We start from the raw sequence: 15,845 nt of genomic DNA, 5'->3' as shown, positions 1-15,845 counted from the left end.
TTTGGCATTGATATTTTATTCTCTGAATGTCATTTATTATATATAACGTTTCTGTACAGAGGTGTGATATTGACTTGGTATTAACATACTGTTAGTGTGATAAACATTACATCATTAAACCTTATTGCAGTAAACCATTTATGAAAATGACATTGAGATACTTTTACCCAAATATGAACAGTTTAACAGTTTTATTTAATATTGTCACAAAAAGCCCTTAATAATCTATATAATCAATACATCATAAAACAAGTGTCAAAGATCAGATCCCACCAGGGGAATAAAAAAAAAGTTTAACAGACTGTATACACAATATCAAAATTTCCCTTATGAATTTCAAATATTGCACAAAACAGTTTCGATTGCATAATTTCATAGGATTAAGAACAAGACATCTAGAACACAAGAGGTAAATACACTTAACCTTGTGGTATTCAAATCAACTGCTTCTTTTAGAGAGTGTTTCCCCAATCATTATGTAATGCTGGAGCACACTGATAGTGATTGAGTCCCTTTTGTTATTGGTCAGCAGCAGACAAGTTTGGTCCCTTGTGAGCTCCCTACTTCCAGCTCTTACATAACAGGGAAACTGGCCAGGCTGGCAATGCCACATGCATTGTTACGGTTACGAGCCATCAGGACGTACCCCTTCTTCCCCCAATCTTCACCCCAACTTCAGGAACAGAAACAAAAAAACAGATGGATTAGGAGAATTTTACACGAATACATGCTGACTCTGACAACATGGAAATTTATTTATTCTTTTAAAAATTAAAAATTAATATTTTTAATTTAAATGTCATTTTTAAAATTAATCATATTTTTTAAATGATTAATCTTAATCATTATGTTTTTTATTTAAAATAAATCATTTAAATTAATTTTTTTATTCATTATTTTAAACAATGCTGTGCACTGCTCCCAGCAAATTTTTCGTACCTGTTCTTCACAATCCAGTACTTTTTCCCTTTTGGTGTGACTCCGTAGCCAACAGCTAGAACAGCATGGTTGACATCGTCCTTGTTGCAGTTGGGATCATAGTATACACCTAAAAATGGGTTTTGAACATAGCAGGGATCAAGATTTTAGTCTTATTAGGGACCGTCACTATAAACATTTCAGCAAAACAACAAAACACTACGTAGATGTAAAAGTGATGTCAAGTACCGCTTTTGTAGTACAGGAAGGTGGACTGCATGGCATCTATACCCACTGATACAGGTCCCACCTTTGCCACGGCAGCAGTCAGTGCTCTCTCATTACCCTGAGGAATCTCTTTATACCCTTTACAACTGGCCGCTCTTGCTGACCTGTTATAGGCACACTGCTGGTCCTGCAGGGGGCAGTAGTGAGATTAAAAATTATGACGTCAACATTTTTTTAAACAATCTCTAGGACACATTTCTTAATACTTAGTTCCCATTTTCAAAATTCTTTACACAGATCTCCTTAAAAACTTTCAGCTGGGCACATCCAAAATGTACTAAAACAACCAAAACACTTCATGTCTCAAATCAAGTCATTCTTCCATTAGAGTAGTAAAAGTAGAACTTTGTCACTCATAAAACAATGACCTAAAATAACACCAAAAACAGTGTAACTTGAAAGATGTAATCATTTAATGAATTTAGTGCCAAAGCAATAGAAAAATGCTCACTGTTTGAAGAGTTTCGAAATGTGAACTACTAAGTATTGTAAATTACTGTCATTGGTCATCAAATCATTGGTTGGCTGTGTCTTTGTTTCCATTTTAACCAAATAACATTGATAAAGTCATTTTTTATTTCATTTGTTTAGTTACGCAAAAACACTTTTAGCCTTTTAAGCCATTTAGCATAAGGCTAACTATTACCATTCCAGCATAGGGGTAGCTCTCCTCTGAATCAATGCCTTGGTTGTCTCTGACGTATCTGAAGGCATTTGTCATATATCCTCCACCACAGCCATCGTTGTCAGTCACACAGTCCACCAGGTTCTGAGGACTGAGGTCTACCAGCTGACCTTTAGTCTTCTTCAGCTGACCTTCCAAAGCCCCAACAGAGCTAAAGGCCCAGCATGAGCCGCAAGAACCCTGAGGTGAGCAAAAGGAAAAAAAACACTGAAGACAGCCTAAAACACTGATATACTGGTGGAGAAATAATCTTTTTGACCACTTAATGGCACTTAAGTACAGTGATAACTATAGTTGGCTTGAAAAAACAAATGATAGCTAGATGGTATAGATTAAAGTTAGATGGTAACCCTCATTCTGTCGAAATTTGCGTGAAAGCACATGAGGATAGGATTGATCGTGTGAGAGTTTCTCAGAATGAGGAAATATTACCGCAACATTACTGAAATATTTTGAAATATTTCCTCACTTGGTTCTTGACAGAAGTGACGTATCCCAGTTTACGGTAGTCAATTGATTTGGGCAACTTTTCCACTGTGTCATAAGGCACATATGTGTTAGTTAGGTCCCGGTACATGGGCATTTGAAGTCCCATGACTTTCTCTGCCACTTCTTCTAGTGTCTGCAGAGAGATAAGCATTAGACAAAAAAAAAAAATGCTGATCAACCCTCAAAAATGTTATCAAGTTACTTGGATCTAGTTTCCTTTATAATACATATGTTGTTGTTGGAACATTCCTGTTGTCCAGTTTACTCCGCAAACAAGGTTTAGCAAGATTGTGACATCTTAAACTTAAAGGGGCAGGATCACACATATACAGCTGTTTTCCAACATATTAGACTGGCAAATGTTTGAAAAACAATGCGTTAAACATTTTACAGCAGCAAATTATTAGTAGACTGAATTATGGCACTTACCATATCTCCAAAATGGTTCATGCCCAGATTATAGGTATGAATCCCCAGTTCGTACTCTCTGTTATGGGCCTCAATAAACAGCATGTTCTTCTCCCAAATCGCCCGTCGAATAGACTCGTCATCCTGTCCACCATAAAGCACACATGTAAACACTTGACACAAACAATGAGTGATACTGAATGATGTAGGCCAGTGGTTCCCAAACTGTATACAAACCACCAGCTGATGATACATTGCATGACCCTGGAAATGATAATAATCAAAAGAGGATTCATATTTTAGCCGGAAACAACTGTTTGAAGTTAAAAATGTCTCGATGGATTTGTTTGAGTTAATTGATAGACTGAAGTAATGTAGATTACTTGATGATTATTGTGATGTTTTTATCAGCTGTTTAGACTCATTCTGACGGCACCCATTCACTGCAGAGGATCCATTGATGAGGAAGTGATGTAATGCTAAATTTCTCCAAATCTGTTTCAATGAACAAACAAACTCATCTACATCTTGAATGGCCTATGGGTGAGTAAGTTTTCAGCAGATTTTCATTTTTTATTTTTTTTGGTTGAACTATTTCTTTAATTGAGATGTATCTATTTTATACTCTAATGCATGGCACCTTTAAGTGAGGATTTAGGTGGAATTTGCACATAATACTTAAAACTCTATAAAATAACTAACAGATCCTAAGGCTGTAAGATTTTCTTTTTTTAATTTTCTTTATTGAGCCGCAGTGCATGTAAAAGCACAGCCCTATTAGAAAGGGATTTAGCCGTTACACTCCAATCAATGTAGTCATTAAAAAATACAAGCTAGCTTTCCCCTCTTTTTTCCAGAGAAGGGAGAAACAGATGGCTTTTTCATGAAAAGACTAACCCAATCTAATTCATTAACTCTTTTGGCACCCTAAGGAAACAAATATTATTGTATTGTCTTTATGTGCTATTACTCACCAGGCCATTGTACTCCCTCTTGTGGGTGAGTTTCCAGCTCTCCCATGCTTCATCCAGTGTGAGATCCTCCAGAGTGTGAGCTAGTCCACACCACACCACCACCACAAGCAGGGTGATTCCACCAAATGTATGCATTATGCCCTGACAAACAGACCTAGTCAGAGGTGTAAAGCCACAATGTAAACTATAGCACACCCGCGGTGCTCTTGCAACCGTGTTAACCGTAAACCACAAACAAAAACGAGACCCGCAGTGAAACTTATGTAGTCAGTTTAGAGAAATGAGGATTAAGTGGTGATTTCTGAAATGAGCAAGAAGAGATTTACCGTGTTATTATATATATATTTTTTTTAAGTAATTGTTTTAAGGTTTCGCGAAGAATAAAAAGAAAGCGAAAGTGATTGCAACAAAGCTGCACCCACAACTTCAAATGTTTCGAATTTTCATACTTTTTTTTTTGTTTTTTTACAAGTATTAAAACAGCATTTTATAACACTTTACAGATAAACAATGCAAATCATTTACGAGGAGTTAAAAAGAAAAACAGAGTGGTGATGAGGAAACTCAGTTACCTAGAGGATTTCCTGAAGTTCAGAACAAAAGGTGGATACTGGTTTGAAACTGGGTTAGTAGAAGACCTCGTTATATGCTGGAGTTTTGAGGAAGTTGCTCCTGTTGCGGGAAAAGGATGAAGACCCGCTTTATCTGGAATCGTTCAAACACCAGCTCAAAGCGATGATGTCAGGAGTCAGGTTACAGTTTTAGGAAAAGTGGGAAGTTGGGAATAGTGTCCAAGGTCGTGGAAAAAGATTTGTATTTCAAATTAAAAATGTAATGTACTAAAACCAACACCACTAACAAGAGAATTTATAATAATATTTTAGAGATCCCTTGTGTTATTTTCAGCTTTAAATAATATGAAATTATTTGCATATAAGGTTGCCAGGAAAAAAAAAATTTGCAAGCAGTAGCAAGAAGTTCCTATATGCATCCATTATTTTTACATAAACAACCTTTAGTTTTACATAATGCATTTGGTGTAGCTTTTCCTTTATATACCAAAACTGCTTAAATTATCTTTAAAGTCTTGGGAATTGCTTACTGATAGCAGTTTTTAATTATTTCCATTGATTTGAGCAGGCTAGATGGTTTTAGTCACACTAACAAAAGAAACAGTACATCCAGCTTTTCAGGGAATATCTGTTGGGTTCCTGCAAAAGGATGGATGTGATTAAGAGTTTATTATTAGAGTTTGTAACCTTCTGTGCATTCATCAGCTCACAATTCCAGTTGGTATTTTAGCTGGCATAAATAGAGGACATATGATTTCAAACTCACAATTGATTTGATAGTATCAATAATCTTTTTCTAAACTTCGTTCTCCTGAGGCCACGTTAGCTTGTCATGAACACTTCTGCTTGTTAGTCAACAACCTGAGTTCCCTGTGCAGTGTGTCATTGCATGAGGTCTACTTGAAAATTGTCCCATGATGTCTACTGTATAGGCATGCGGTCAGCACTAAGATATAAATGTATGTCGAGGAAAGTCCCCTAGTGTTAGTTGTTCATACTATATGCAGATTACTCACAAACATACAAGCAAATCCATAAATATCACAGGCCAAAAGCAGCACAGCCTGCTGACATGGTGACAAGTCTGAGAAGACTATAAGAATGTATTCAGCATTTGTTTATTGAAAAAAAAAGCTGTGTCCCAAATGTATCCAACTCATCTTAAAAACTGAGATTAGATTCGTCAGTTTTGCACAAATTGTTTGCGGAACACAGTTGCTATTAATTTCAATTCATTGCACATTATTCACCAAATGTACAAACTAGTCAATAAAATAATTAGCTAGAAAAGATACTTCAGATACTTACCGTGTATCTCATTTAACAGGAATTTCTTGGTAAAACATGGTGCTCACTGAAATTTATTTGATATTATTACATATTAAACTGCAATACCTAAAAGGAAGGATTGACTCTGACCCGGGTACGTTAAATGATTGAAGCATTTTTTGGTAATACACACCTGCTCATTCATGGTTACAAAACTTTAGACTTTTTTATCGTTCATCTGATCCTGATCAGAGCCATGTGTGTGTGTGTGTGTGTGTGTGTGTGTGTGAGTGTGTCTTTTTGCTAAAGCATTAATAATTACACCTTATACATCTTTTTTAAAAATTTGATATTGATATTGTCGGTGTGAATAGTTAAATTGTTGTGAAATTATTTTGTACAATAAACAAAGAATTAACATTACAAACAAATGCTCAAATAAACACAAAACACTGCAATGCAATCATATTAACCTGATTAAACATGAAATATTAGGTATTAATTTGAATACATTATTATTGTATTATTATAAATTGAAATAGCTCCAGCATGACAAATGTTCAGTTATGTTACACAGCAAAAAAAAACCAAGCAAAAAAAAAAACTCCTCCTTAACCCAGCTAGCTGTTAGCAGCAAACTCTACATCTGCTTCATGTTACTTTACAGTCCAGTCTAACCACACAGCTGAAGAAACCCAGAATGCCTTGCTGCAGTCACATGTCTGCTCCTATGACTGTCACAAGACTTTTGACACTTTTTTTTTTACAGTTTATTATTCAGACTGAGAACTACAGAGCCATGCATCAAACTTCCCTTTTTTGTGGGCACTATTGTATATGTCCTATCAAAAGTCGGACACACTTAAATACCTATTTTTACATTTCAGTGAAATAGGGAAGTCATCAAAACTTTAAATTAACACAAATGTAAGGTGACCAAAAGATGTTCAACAACTCAAGTCTATTTATTTTATTTAAGCTACTTCAATTGAGCTTTACACTCTGGAATTCTTTCAACCAACCTCATGAGGTGCGTTCTGGGATGTTTTTTAAACATCATTCAACGTGATTCAATGAGCAAATATTTGCATTTGATTCCATATGGGCAAACATTTTACTTTAACTTTTTTTTTAATGGGAGTTTTTACAGTAATTAATATTCTTAATATTTTAATTGTTTTATTATATATTGTTTTATTATATTATATTATATTATATTATATTATATTATATTATATTATTGAGTAAAAAGTTCTGAAGCAGAGGCACTCCATTCATAAATCCCATCACAGGAGCTTGTTTCTGTTTTTCCAGTGCTGCCTTCATTGATGCACAGATGTCCACATGCTAGGGATTAGAGTTGAGACACAGAGGCCTGGCAAACATTGTTACAGTGTGACAAACAGTCTTTGAATAGCAAGAGCACATTCACAATTTCAAAACTGTACTATCTGCCACGTGCACAGGGATCTGAGGGTTTGTGATGGCAGGATTTGACCAATACAAATCAGTGTGCAGCCCGTCTTACTCTAAACCAAGGTCAGTACGGCATTTATAAAGGCAGGTCAAGAGATTGTTGTGTCAGTGGATACAGAGAAAAATAGAGAGAGAGAACATATTCCGCTGGGAATGATGTAGTAGATTTCAGAAGGTTGTGCTGGGATACAAGATAAATCCTTTTTAAATATACAACAAACAGCAGTAAGGCTTTTGTTTACAATATGGAAGAAAAAAATAAAACTAAAAGCAAATAATCCCAATTGCTGGCTTAACACCAAGACCAAGCTCTGCAGAAGAAAGAGAAAACACTCTGAATGAGAACTAACTTTTTAAGCGCTCTCATTTATAGGATTTTCTAAACACAACAAAGTAATGTGGCAACATCTGTGGTTATAATTTAATATTTTATATAGATTAATGGATAAGGTTTAAATATTTTAAGGCTAAATATCTACATAAATAAATAAAGATAGGTACATATGGTACATTCAAAGATACTTTATAACTGCTAGCTTAAGCTGAACATGCAAACATGCAAGGACAAATAGTTTCTGAAACAAACATGTGCAACAAGACAACACACATAGGCATTTTAAACCCTATTCAGCCCCAGTCTTTTATCTCAGTGCCCTTCGAAATGTAACTCAGCTCTCCCAAAGTCTGAGGCATTTAAGTTAGACAATTAGTTTTTTTTTTGCATAAACACTGCTGGTAACTAGACTACAGTGTCGATAAAAAGACAAAGGGTTGTGCAAAATAGGCCAGTCTTGTTATGATGTATTACTTTTGTGAAGTTTAAAGAACTTAGAGCTACTAAATGAGGATAAAAGTGAATGTTTCCTATATTAGAGATGTTTCTGCTCTCAGTCTCTTCCTTCATTTGAAATGTATTCCCTCTAGTGGCCAGATTTAATTAAAATCCTACGGGCAATGTGGAGGGTGTCACTGTTCTCCTAAACTACTAATGTATGATATTCCAGTGCAAGTATCTCTGTTTCAATTTGACTTGCACTGCCAACAGTTGTAACAAAAGTAAATAACCATGTGGAAATAAATCTGTTGCCATTAGGGAACATCCTTATGATGCTTGTGAGCAAATGTATACAGTGTCTATGGCATGACCTGCCTGATTCATTGTTTTTGAGACTAAATATCACACCTGTTATTCATTTGTACATTGGTGACAGAATTTATTTATGGTTCATTGGGTGCAATATCTGTCCCCCTCACACAAAAAGAGAATAAAATAAAAGATAACTTATCATTTTACATTAATAGTGCTGAGTAATGTTGTGTGATGCCCAACTTCAGGCACTGAAGTTATTTAAGAATATATGAATGTTAGTGATTGTGTAGCTTTTTCATCATGGCATGAAGGCTAAAATAGCTGCCACAGTCTGTTTAACCACCGACATGTTTTAACACAAGTTATATAACATTGTTGTCTCTCTACAGATGGTGAAACTTTGATCTGAACATGGTCAGCATATTAGAGGATCTTGGTTGCAAGCCTGCACATCTGACTCAAAGCCTCATGGAAAACAAATAGTGATTTATCACAGTCTTAATTGCACTGTGTTAGCCGACGCTGTAAAAAATGTTGTTGATAAAAATACTACAGGAAAAAACTGAAAAGTGGCGAAGTTACCATACGCATATATGGTTAAAAATAGTGTATACTTACATACATACACACCGATAGATAGATAGATAGATAGATAGATATATAGATTTGAAAGTAAAAACAATTAATTATCTCATAAAATACTGAGATACAAAACTGGCATTTAACAAGGCAATACATATACTTTTACAGTGAAATATTGTAATACATAAGAGTAATAATTATTATTAATATATTCAATTTTATTAGGTATAGGCTACAAGTAAGAATCATATATTATTAATGTGGAAATGTGCATAGGCTACCCATAATTCCCTATCTGCATTGTACTTTAGTTTATGTTATAGCATGAGCTATTTATTGGCTTTCATAGAGATTTTTAATGACTTTTTATGGCTAATTCTGTGCCATTCCGTAACTCTTGTAATATTGTCACCGTATTTGTATGGTAAAGTTCTGACAACCACATAGCTACAACCTTTTACCTTAAATTTAAAAATATATATACATATGTTAAAAAATAGATACCGTTCTCTTTTCGACAAATGCAGTGCAATTATAACCAGTTTACCACAGAAAATGCACGTTTAGTTTAACACTGTGAGTCTTTGTATCGTATAAATCGACTGAAGCAAACATGTGTCCTTATTTGAGATGTTTTCTACCATCTACAAGCCACGAGTTTCACTCAAGCAACCATCTGCTGTTTTACCTAAATCCGGAGATTTGGCCAAGCCGCGCAAATATCTGTCATTCTCTCAGAGTGCCCTCACGAGGTGTTATCCTTCACTTGGCTCTGCTGAATAGACCAGTAAAAACCGATCTGCTCTCTAAACCCGCTGTGGTTTTGGATGTTCAGTAGCCTAGTACTGAAACGCGCAGGTGGGAGTTGAAAGTTAGAGGATCGAGTGCAGAGGAGCGGCAGTGCGGAGAACAGCCAACCTAAATTAGGTTACAATTACCCTACTAGACCCTGGAGGGATGTGTCGTTGACAGAAGGAATTAATGAAGGAGCAAAGCGATTAAAAACATTCGGGTCTTGTCTCAAGACATGCGCGTCGTCTTTCTGAGCACGATGTTAGAGGACATTGTGCAGACGTGAAGAACTGCGAACCGAGATGGACAGAGACCTGGAGAGCTATGACATCGCTGCCATGCATATATCGTGAGGGAAGCGGGTGAGTTCTGCTTTGATTTTTGTTCGGATAGTTTAAGCAGGCTATACATATACATTCAAAACGATGTTTGTTTGGAGTTCTTCAGGGTTACGAGTAATGTGGAAGTAACTAATTTTGTCACAACCAGACTTCTTACATGGACGTCAAAACATATGTTGTATATTACATTTAAATATATAAAATGTTAGGCCTATATTATAGTTAAACAACAGACAATAAAGTTGACGGCTCTTGTTGTACACTTGAGTAATCACAATAATTTAATTTAAATACTTTGGTTCCAAGGTAGAGGTGATATTGTAGAAGGCATATGTACATTTTCAGTTTGAATGATTTCTTATGTATTTACGTTTATATGTTTCTTTTATAAACTTGAATTATTATTAAAATGATTTGCCTAAAATATCAGCTAGTCTGTAAAACTGGAATAGGAAAGCATTGATTTGACTCGATAGATAGATAGATAGACAGACAGACAGACAGACAGACAGACAGACAGACTGACTGACTGACTGACTGACTGACTGACTGACTGATTGATTGATTAGTAGACAGACCAATTGGTAGAGCATCAGTTAGATACATCGACTCTAGATAGCATAAATAGATAGATAGATAGACAGATAGACAGATAGATAGATGGATAGACCAATGTGTTGATTGATTCATCCATTTTCAGTGATTGAAAGACAAACTAATTGATAAAGCATTGATTAGAGTCATTGACTCATAGATAGAGACGGACGGACGGACGGATGGATTTGTTGACTCATTCATGGCTTTTCACTGATTGATAGACAGACTAATTGATAGAGCGTGGATCAGACTCATTTAGCCTAGATAGATAGATAGATAGATAGATAGATAGATAGATAGACCAATGTGTTGATTGATTCATTCATTTTCAGTGATTGAAAGACAAACTAATTGATAAAGCATTGATTAGAGTCATTGACTGATAGATAGAGACGGACGGACGGACGGACGGATGGATGGATTTGTTGACTCATTCATTGCTTTTCACTGATTGATAGACAGACTAATTGATAGAGCGTGGATCAGACTCATTGACTCTAGATAGATAGATAGATAGATAGATAGATATAGACAGACTGACTGACTGACTGATTGATTAGTAGACAAACCAATTGGTAGAGCATCAGTTAGATACATCCACTCTAGATAGCCTAGATAGATAGATAGACAGATAGATAGATAGATAGATAGATAGATAGATGGATAGACCAATGTGTTGGATTCATTCATTTTCAGTGATTGAAAGACAAACTAATTGATAAAGCATTGATTAGATTCATTGACTCAGATAGATAGATAGACAGACAGACAGACAGATAGATAGATCTATTTCTTGTTCATTAAAGCCCACTTGACAGGGCCAAATCGTAGTCCCATGAGGCGCATGACTTTGAAAGCCTTCCTTTTGGGAGTCAAACATACAACTAAATATAGTATTCGGGACCCCAGTGGTCAGCTCACACTGTGCGCACCAGGTGAGTTCAGCTTTCTGTCTCAGTCGCACGGTCAGAGGCTTTTGGAGGCGCCTTGCAGTCATGGATGTCTTAATTAGCACTATTCAATCTGTGCAAGTTCTCTTGGTAACACTTTACTTGAAGGGGTGTGCATAAGACTGACATGACACCTTCATAATCATGACATGACACATGTCATGAATATGAAGGAGGTTTTATGCATGTTTATGACAACTGTCATTAAGTGTCATTCGCTCAGTTGTCATTTTTAATGCAAATATGACATTATTTGACCTAACCCTACCCCTACCCTTACCCCTAACCATAGCCCATAACAAAGACATCTCAAACAATGTCATCTTTGCATTAAAAATTACATAACTGAGCGAATGACACTTAATGACAGTTGTCATAAACATGCATAAAAAACCTTCATATTCATGACATGTGTCATGTCATGATTATGTAGGTGTCATGTCATGATTATGAAGGTGTCATGTCAGTCTTATGCACACCCCTTCAAGTAAAGTGTAACCGTTCTCTCTAATGAGATTTCAAACAGCATCCCGCACCGCCAGTGATGTGCACAAAACAAATTCCTGTCGCGCCCCGCATGAGCCAGCGCTAAAGGAGCACAAGGTTTGGGTCCAGTCCAGATGTGCACTTTAATCAGAAGAGTTGTAATGCACAGCAGGGCCTGATTTATCACCAGTTGATGGGGCAGAGTGGTAAAAGCACTTACTTGATCACTGGTTTGTTTTGCTTGGTCACTCGACATTCTCATCACGCCCTTATGAGGTCTGCTGCTATGAGATCATTTTATAGCAGGGTTTAATATCACTGAACAGGTGCAGATGCCCTGTTTTGACCAGTTTTGCCTTTTTAATAAAGCAGAGCAGTTACCTTTGGACTAAATTTGCAATTTGGGGCCCCGATAAGTCTGCCTCACATTGTGAGCATCATCCTGGTTCTTTGTGTAATCCTGCTGCCCTAAAACGGATCTATTTAGGACTGCTTAAACACTGAACTATCCAGAGCACCATATGACCCTGCTAATGGGTGTCCTGTATTACAACACGTAGCCAGATGCAGAGGTCTCACTGGGGAAATTTCTCAATAGACCAGACCTATCTTTTAACTAAGCAATAGCTGTTTTTCCCGTAATTGTGTTTAATTTAAGAGCTGGATCTGTGACCTTGGATGGGAGGCAATCTGTCAGCGCGACTGGGTTGCAACCTCAATTGATGGATTGAAATCTATGGATGTCTAATACATACATGAGTGAAGCAGATTGTGTGCTTTTCACAGATGACATATGAGCCTAAACCACATCCATATGTGTGACCTCTTCACAATCACACTAAAAATCAATGGACTCTGACTTGATTTATACTCTGTTCTTCAAGACAAGTGTATCACTGGAATGAAATCTGAATCCGGGCCTTCACAAACAAATTGTCTCCGTCCCACCAGCATATTTACTGAATTGCAGATGCTTTTGATGCTGCATGTTTCTTCACAGGTTTATATTATACAGCATATATGCAAATGTTTGTCACCCATTGTCCATAAAAATGCCTAAAATTAACAATGAACGTGAGCACATGTGCAATGACCCAGTTACATTAATGCATTCAGTTTAGCCTGAGGTGACCTTACTTGTGTGTCATTGAAAAGTTCTGTTAAAGTCAGTTTAAACCACTGATACACGTTCGTGTGCTGCCTTCTGGCAGGCAGTAGAAACATATGAGATGATCTCATGTTAATTTTTTTTCCACACATATTTTTCTTTTGCATTACATTTGATTCTCTTTGGGGTACACAATATACATGCACTGACTAGTGACCAGCCCAAAGCTGAATGATCATAATCTGTCCTTCAGACTGTTGTGATCTAAACTCAACATGACCTCTCTCAACTGCTCCACATAATCATGAAAAACAGAGAAGCATGAATATTCATATTTGTTTGTTCAAGTAAAATATAAACAACATATACAAAATATTAGATACTGTTCTCTAATACCTACAGCCATTACTTGTCTATAATTTACTACATTTTATTTAATCTTTCTGCCGCAAAACTAAATAATGTTCATACAACAGTAGCAAGTTTGAGTTTGTTTCTTCATCAGAACAGATTTAGCATTACATCACTTGCTCACCAATGGATTCAGGCGCAGTGAATGGGTGCCGTCAGAATGGGAGTTCAAACAAAAACAAAATCACTATAATCCACAAGTAATCCACACCACTCCAATCAATCAATGAATGTCTTGTGAAGCAAAAAGCAATGTTTACAATAAACAAATCCATCAAGACATTTTTAACTTCAAACTTTCACAAGCTTCTGGCTAAAATACAAGTCCTCTATCCATAATATTGCTTTCTCCAGTAAAATAAAAGTTGACTCGTTTGAATCAGGAGAGAAATATGCACAGATCAAACACTATTGAAAACAGTTCTAAACAAATATGCTGGTGGATTTTGATGTGAGAGAACAGCAGGAGAATGCAATACTTTACTGTATGAAACATTATTATGGATTGTGGACTTGACCTGAGGGTAAATTTTCAGCAAATTTTCATTTTTGGGTGAACAATTTCTTTAAGATAATTTAGATGTTATGGCTGGTAACAGATCAATGTACAATATTAAAATCCAATACTGTTTTGTTCAAATAAATAAAAACGGAAATCAATGCTACAAGTGAATTTAGGCATCACAAATTTATAATGTACAGCATAAAAAAAACAGATATTCATTTTCTGATATGCTAAAGCTTTCATTTAAACATTTTATAAAATTAGTTAGTTAGATAACGGCAAGTATAATCTAAATGTAAAAACAAATGCACATTTAAATATTCAGTATTTACAGATAAAAAAAATCTCAGTCAATAACCATAATTTTAATAATTCATTTAGTACTGAGCACTGTTGCTTGTTGTCAATTCCCAGGGAATGCATAAGCTGATATTAAAAGCATAAAAGTGTCTGCAAAATGTGCAAACCTACTGCCACAAAACTCATACTATATTACAGCCTGAAGTGTTTACAATACAAATTGATTGTTAGAGGCCTGTAGCCACCCTTGTCTTCCACATCTTCCTCTCACACTCCTTTAGAGTAAAGCAGCAAAATCAGTCACACGTCAACAGAAGCTGAGACTACAAATGCTTGTATTATATGCTACAAATGCAGGCACACAACAGAGATGTTTTTAAACTCCATCCTTATGGCTTTCAGCAAAGGTGGATTACAGAAGAATGAGCAGAAGCATCTTGTAAATTCACTGTGGGCTTGAAATACAAGCGCTTTTAGGAAGCATCTGTGGTTTGTGCATCCAAGTGTGAACCTCACCTTCTCTGTTACATTTATTTTTCTGTTCCCCGGGCAAGCATGTCCAGAAGATCTGTCATCATATCCCATTGCTAAACAACACCTGTTTTAAGAAAGCTTTTAATACTTGCATTCATTCACATGGCTGCATTCTGTGGCGGGGGTGGAGGGCCAAGAGCCATAAACAGCCTCTTTCTCACTCAGTTGCAATTGTTGCTGTAAAGAATTGATGTGAGGAATTCTAATTGGAGATTGAAGAGTGGCTCTGGGTAGTTTTCACCCGGCTGGGACGAGAATAGCACGGGCTCCAAGAGACAGGTGAAGTACATTCCCTGGATGCACTTAGAGGTTAGAGATCACCCTAAATATGCAGGTCAGAGACCTCTGAAGAGTTCCTGCAATTTTAGACAGTGTTAGTGTAAAATAAGCCAAAATAAGGATAAAAATATAATCTCTTGTGGGTTTGGCTGCCATTTTGTGAATATGCTGTAATGTTACATATTAATTTCAAAACGTCTGGATTCCCTCATCTGTTTGCTCGGCACGTCCCTCCCTTGACCTTTTCGCACAAAAATACACAGTTAAAGCTCAATAGTACTTCTTTTAAGACTGTTATAAGAACATTTGCACGCCTGGAGTCAGTGAAGTGCAAATTGGAGTCTGTCTGCAGAGGGTTTAAGTGTTGTGGTTTTCTAATGGAGTCAGGGGAACAGCTACAGCAGCAGAGGAAAGGTTTTTCTCCCCTGTTATTCTACCTGGCAAAGGTCCATGTCATTTACTGTAACCTAATGAAGCCTGTTTGACTCTAATGAGTTTTGATTGTTGATGTGAAAGTATGAAAGTCAGGCCCAATATGAGAAAACAACACATTATGTGTGTGTGTTCAGCTTAGTGAAGGCTGGCTAACTGTGATGACATTGCATCAGATCGACAAGGGCACACTCTTTGGCAGAGTGTTGTTTGTTAGATAAGAGCATTTGCCAAAGCTGGTATAGACACGACGTAGTATCCGATTATGCAAAAGTTTTACTAAGAGGCATCTTCTTGAGTTTGGGCCACAAATGTTAAATTTGACAGTTAATTTTTTTTTTTTTTTTTTTTTTTTTTTT

The 15,845-nt window shown here is 36.3% G+C and overlaps 2 protein-coding genes across 3 annotated transcripts in view; one reads left to right on the top strand and one right to left on the bottom strand.

Annotated features, from left to right (window-relative positions):
* LOC107663458 (cathepsin K-like) lies at positions 1–4,473 on the bottom strand. Of its 2 annotated transcripts, none has more exons than XM_016453711.1 (8): positions 4,335–4,473; positions 3,763–3,916; positions 2,810–2,932; positions 2,361–2,513; positions 1,853–2,071; positions 1,168–1,333; positions 940–1,048; positions 1–673 (listed from the first exon to the last, which is right to left on the bottom strand). In XM_016453711.1, exons 2-8 carry the CDS (start codon positions 3,895–3,897, stop codon positions 574–576), a joined length of 1,005 nt encoding a protein of 334 aa, XP_016309197.1. In that variant the 5' UTR covers positions 3,898–3,916; positions 4,335–4,473; the 3' UTR covers positions 1–573. The 2 variants fall into 2 exon arrangements, with proteins under 2 accessions (XP_016309197.1, XP_016309191.1); XM_016453705.1 differs by having other exon boundaries at positions 3,763–3,903.
* Positions 4,474–9,839: 5,366 nt separating this feature from the next.
* The window catches only part of LOC107663276 (leucine-rich repeat and immunoglobulin-like domain-containing nogo receptor-interacting protein 1), a 21,248-nt gene continuing 15,242 nt past the window's right edge, over positions 9,840–15,845 (top strand). Inside the window, exon 1 of the mRNA XM_016453457.1 lies at positions 9,840–9,905. The gene's annotated coding sequence lies outside the window, so the exon portion shown is untranslated. The remainder of the gene's footprint in view (positions 9,906–15,845) is intronic.

Source organism: Sinocyclocheilus anshuiensis, unplaced genomic scaffold, assembly GCF_001515605.1.
Source record: "Sinocyclocheilus anshuiensis isolate Anshui unplaced genomic scaffold, SAMN03320099.WGS_v1.1 scaffold3274, whole genome shotgun sequence".
NCBI classification, from domain to species: Eukaryota; Metazoa; Chordata; class Actinopteri; order Cypriniformes; family Cyprinidae; genus Sinocyclocheilus; species Sinocyclocheilus anshuiensis.
The sequence above is the reverse complement of the archived record's forward strand: the minus strand, read 5'-3'. Positions and strand labels throughout refer to the sequence as shown.

Excerpts from the sequence above, each read along its gene's own strand:
- LOC107663458 (XM_016453711.1), bottom strand. The coding sequence starts at position 3,897 with ATGCATACATTTGGTGGAATCACCCTGCTTGTGGTGGTGGTGTGGTGT. Across the intron at positions 2,933-3,762 it reads AGAGGGAGTACAATGGCCTG|GATGACGAGTCTATTCGACG; the intron begins GTGAGTAATAGC and ends TATGGTGGACAG. Across the intron at positions 1,049-1,167 it reads CTTCCTGTACTACAAAAGCG|GTGTATACTATGATCCCAAC; the intron begins GTACTTGACATC and ends ACCCATTTTTAG.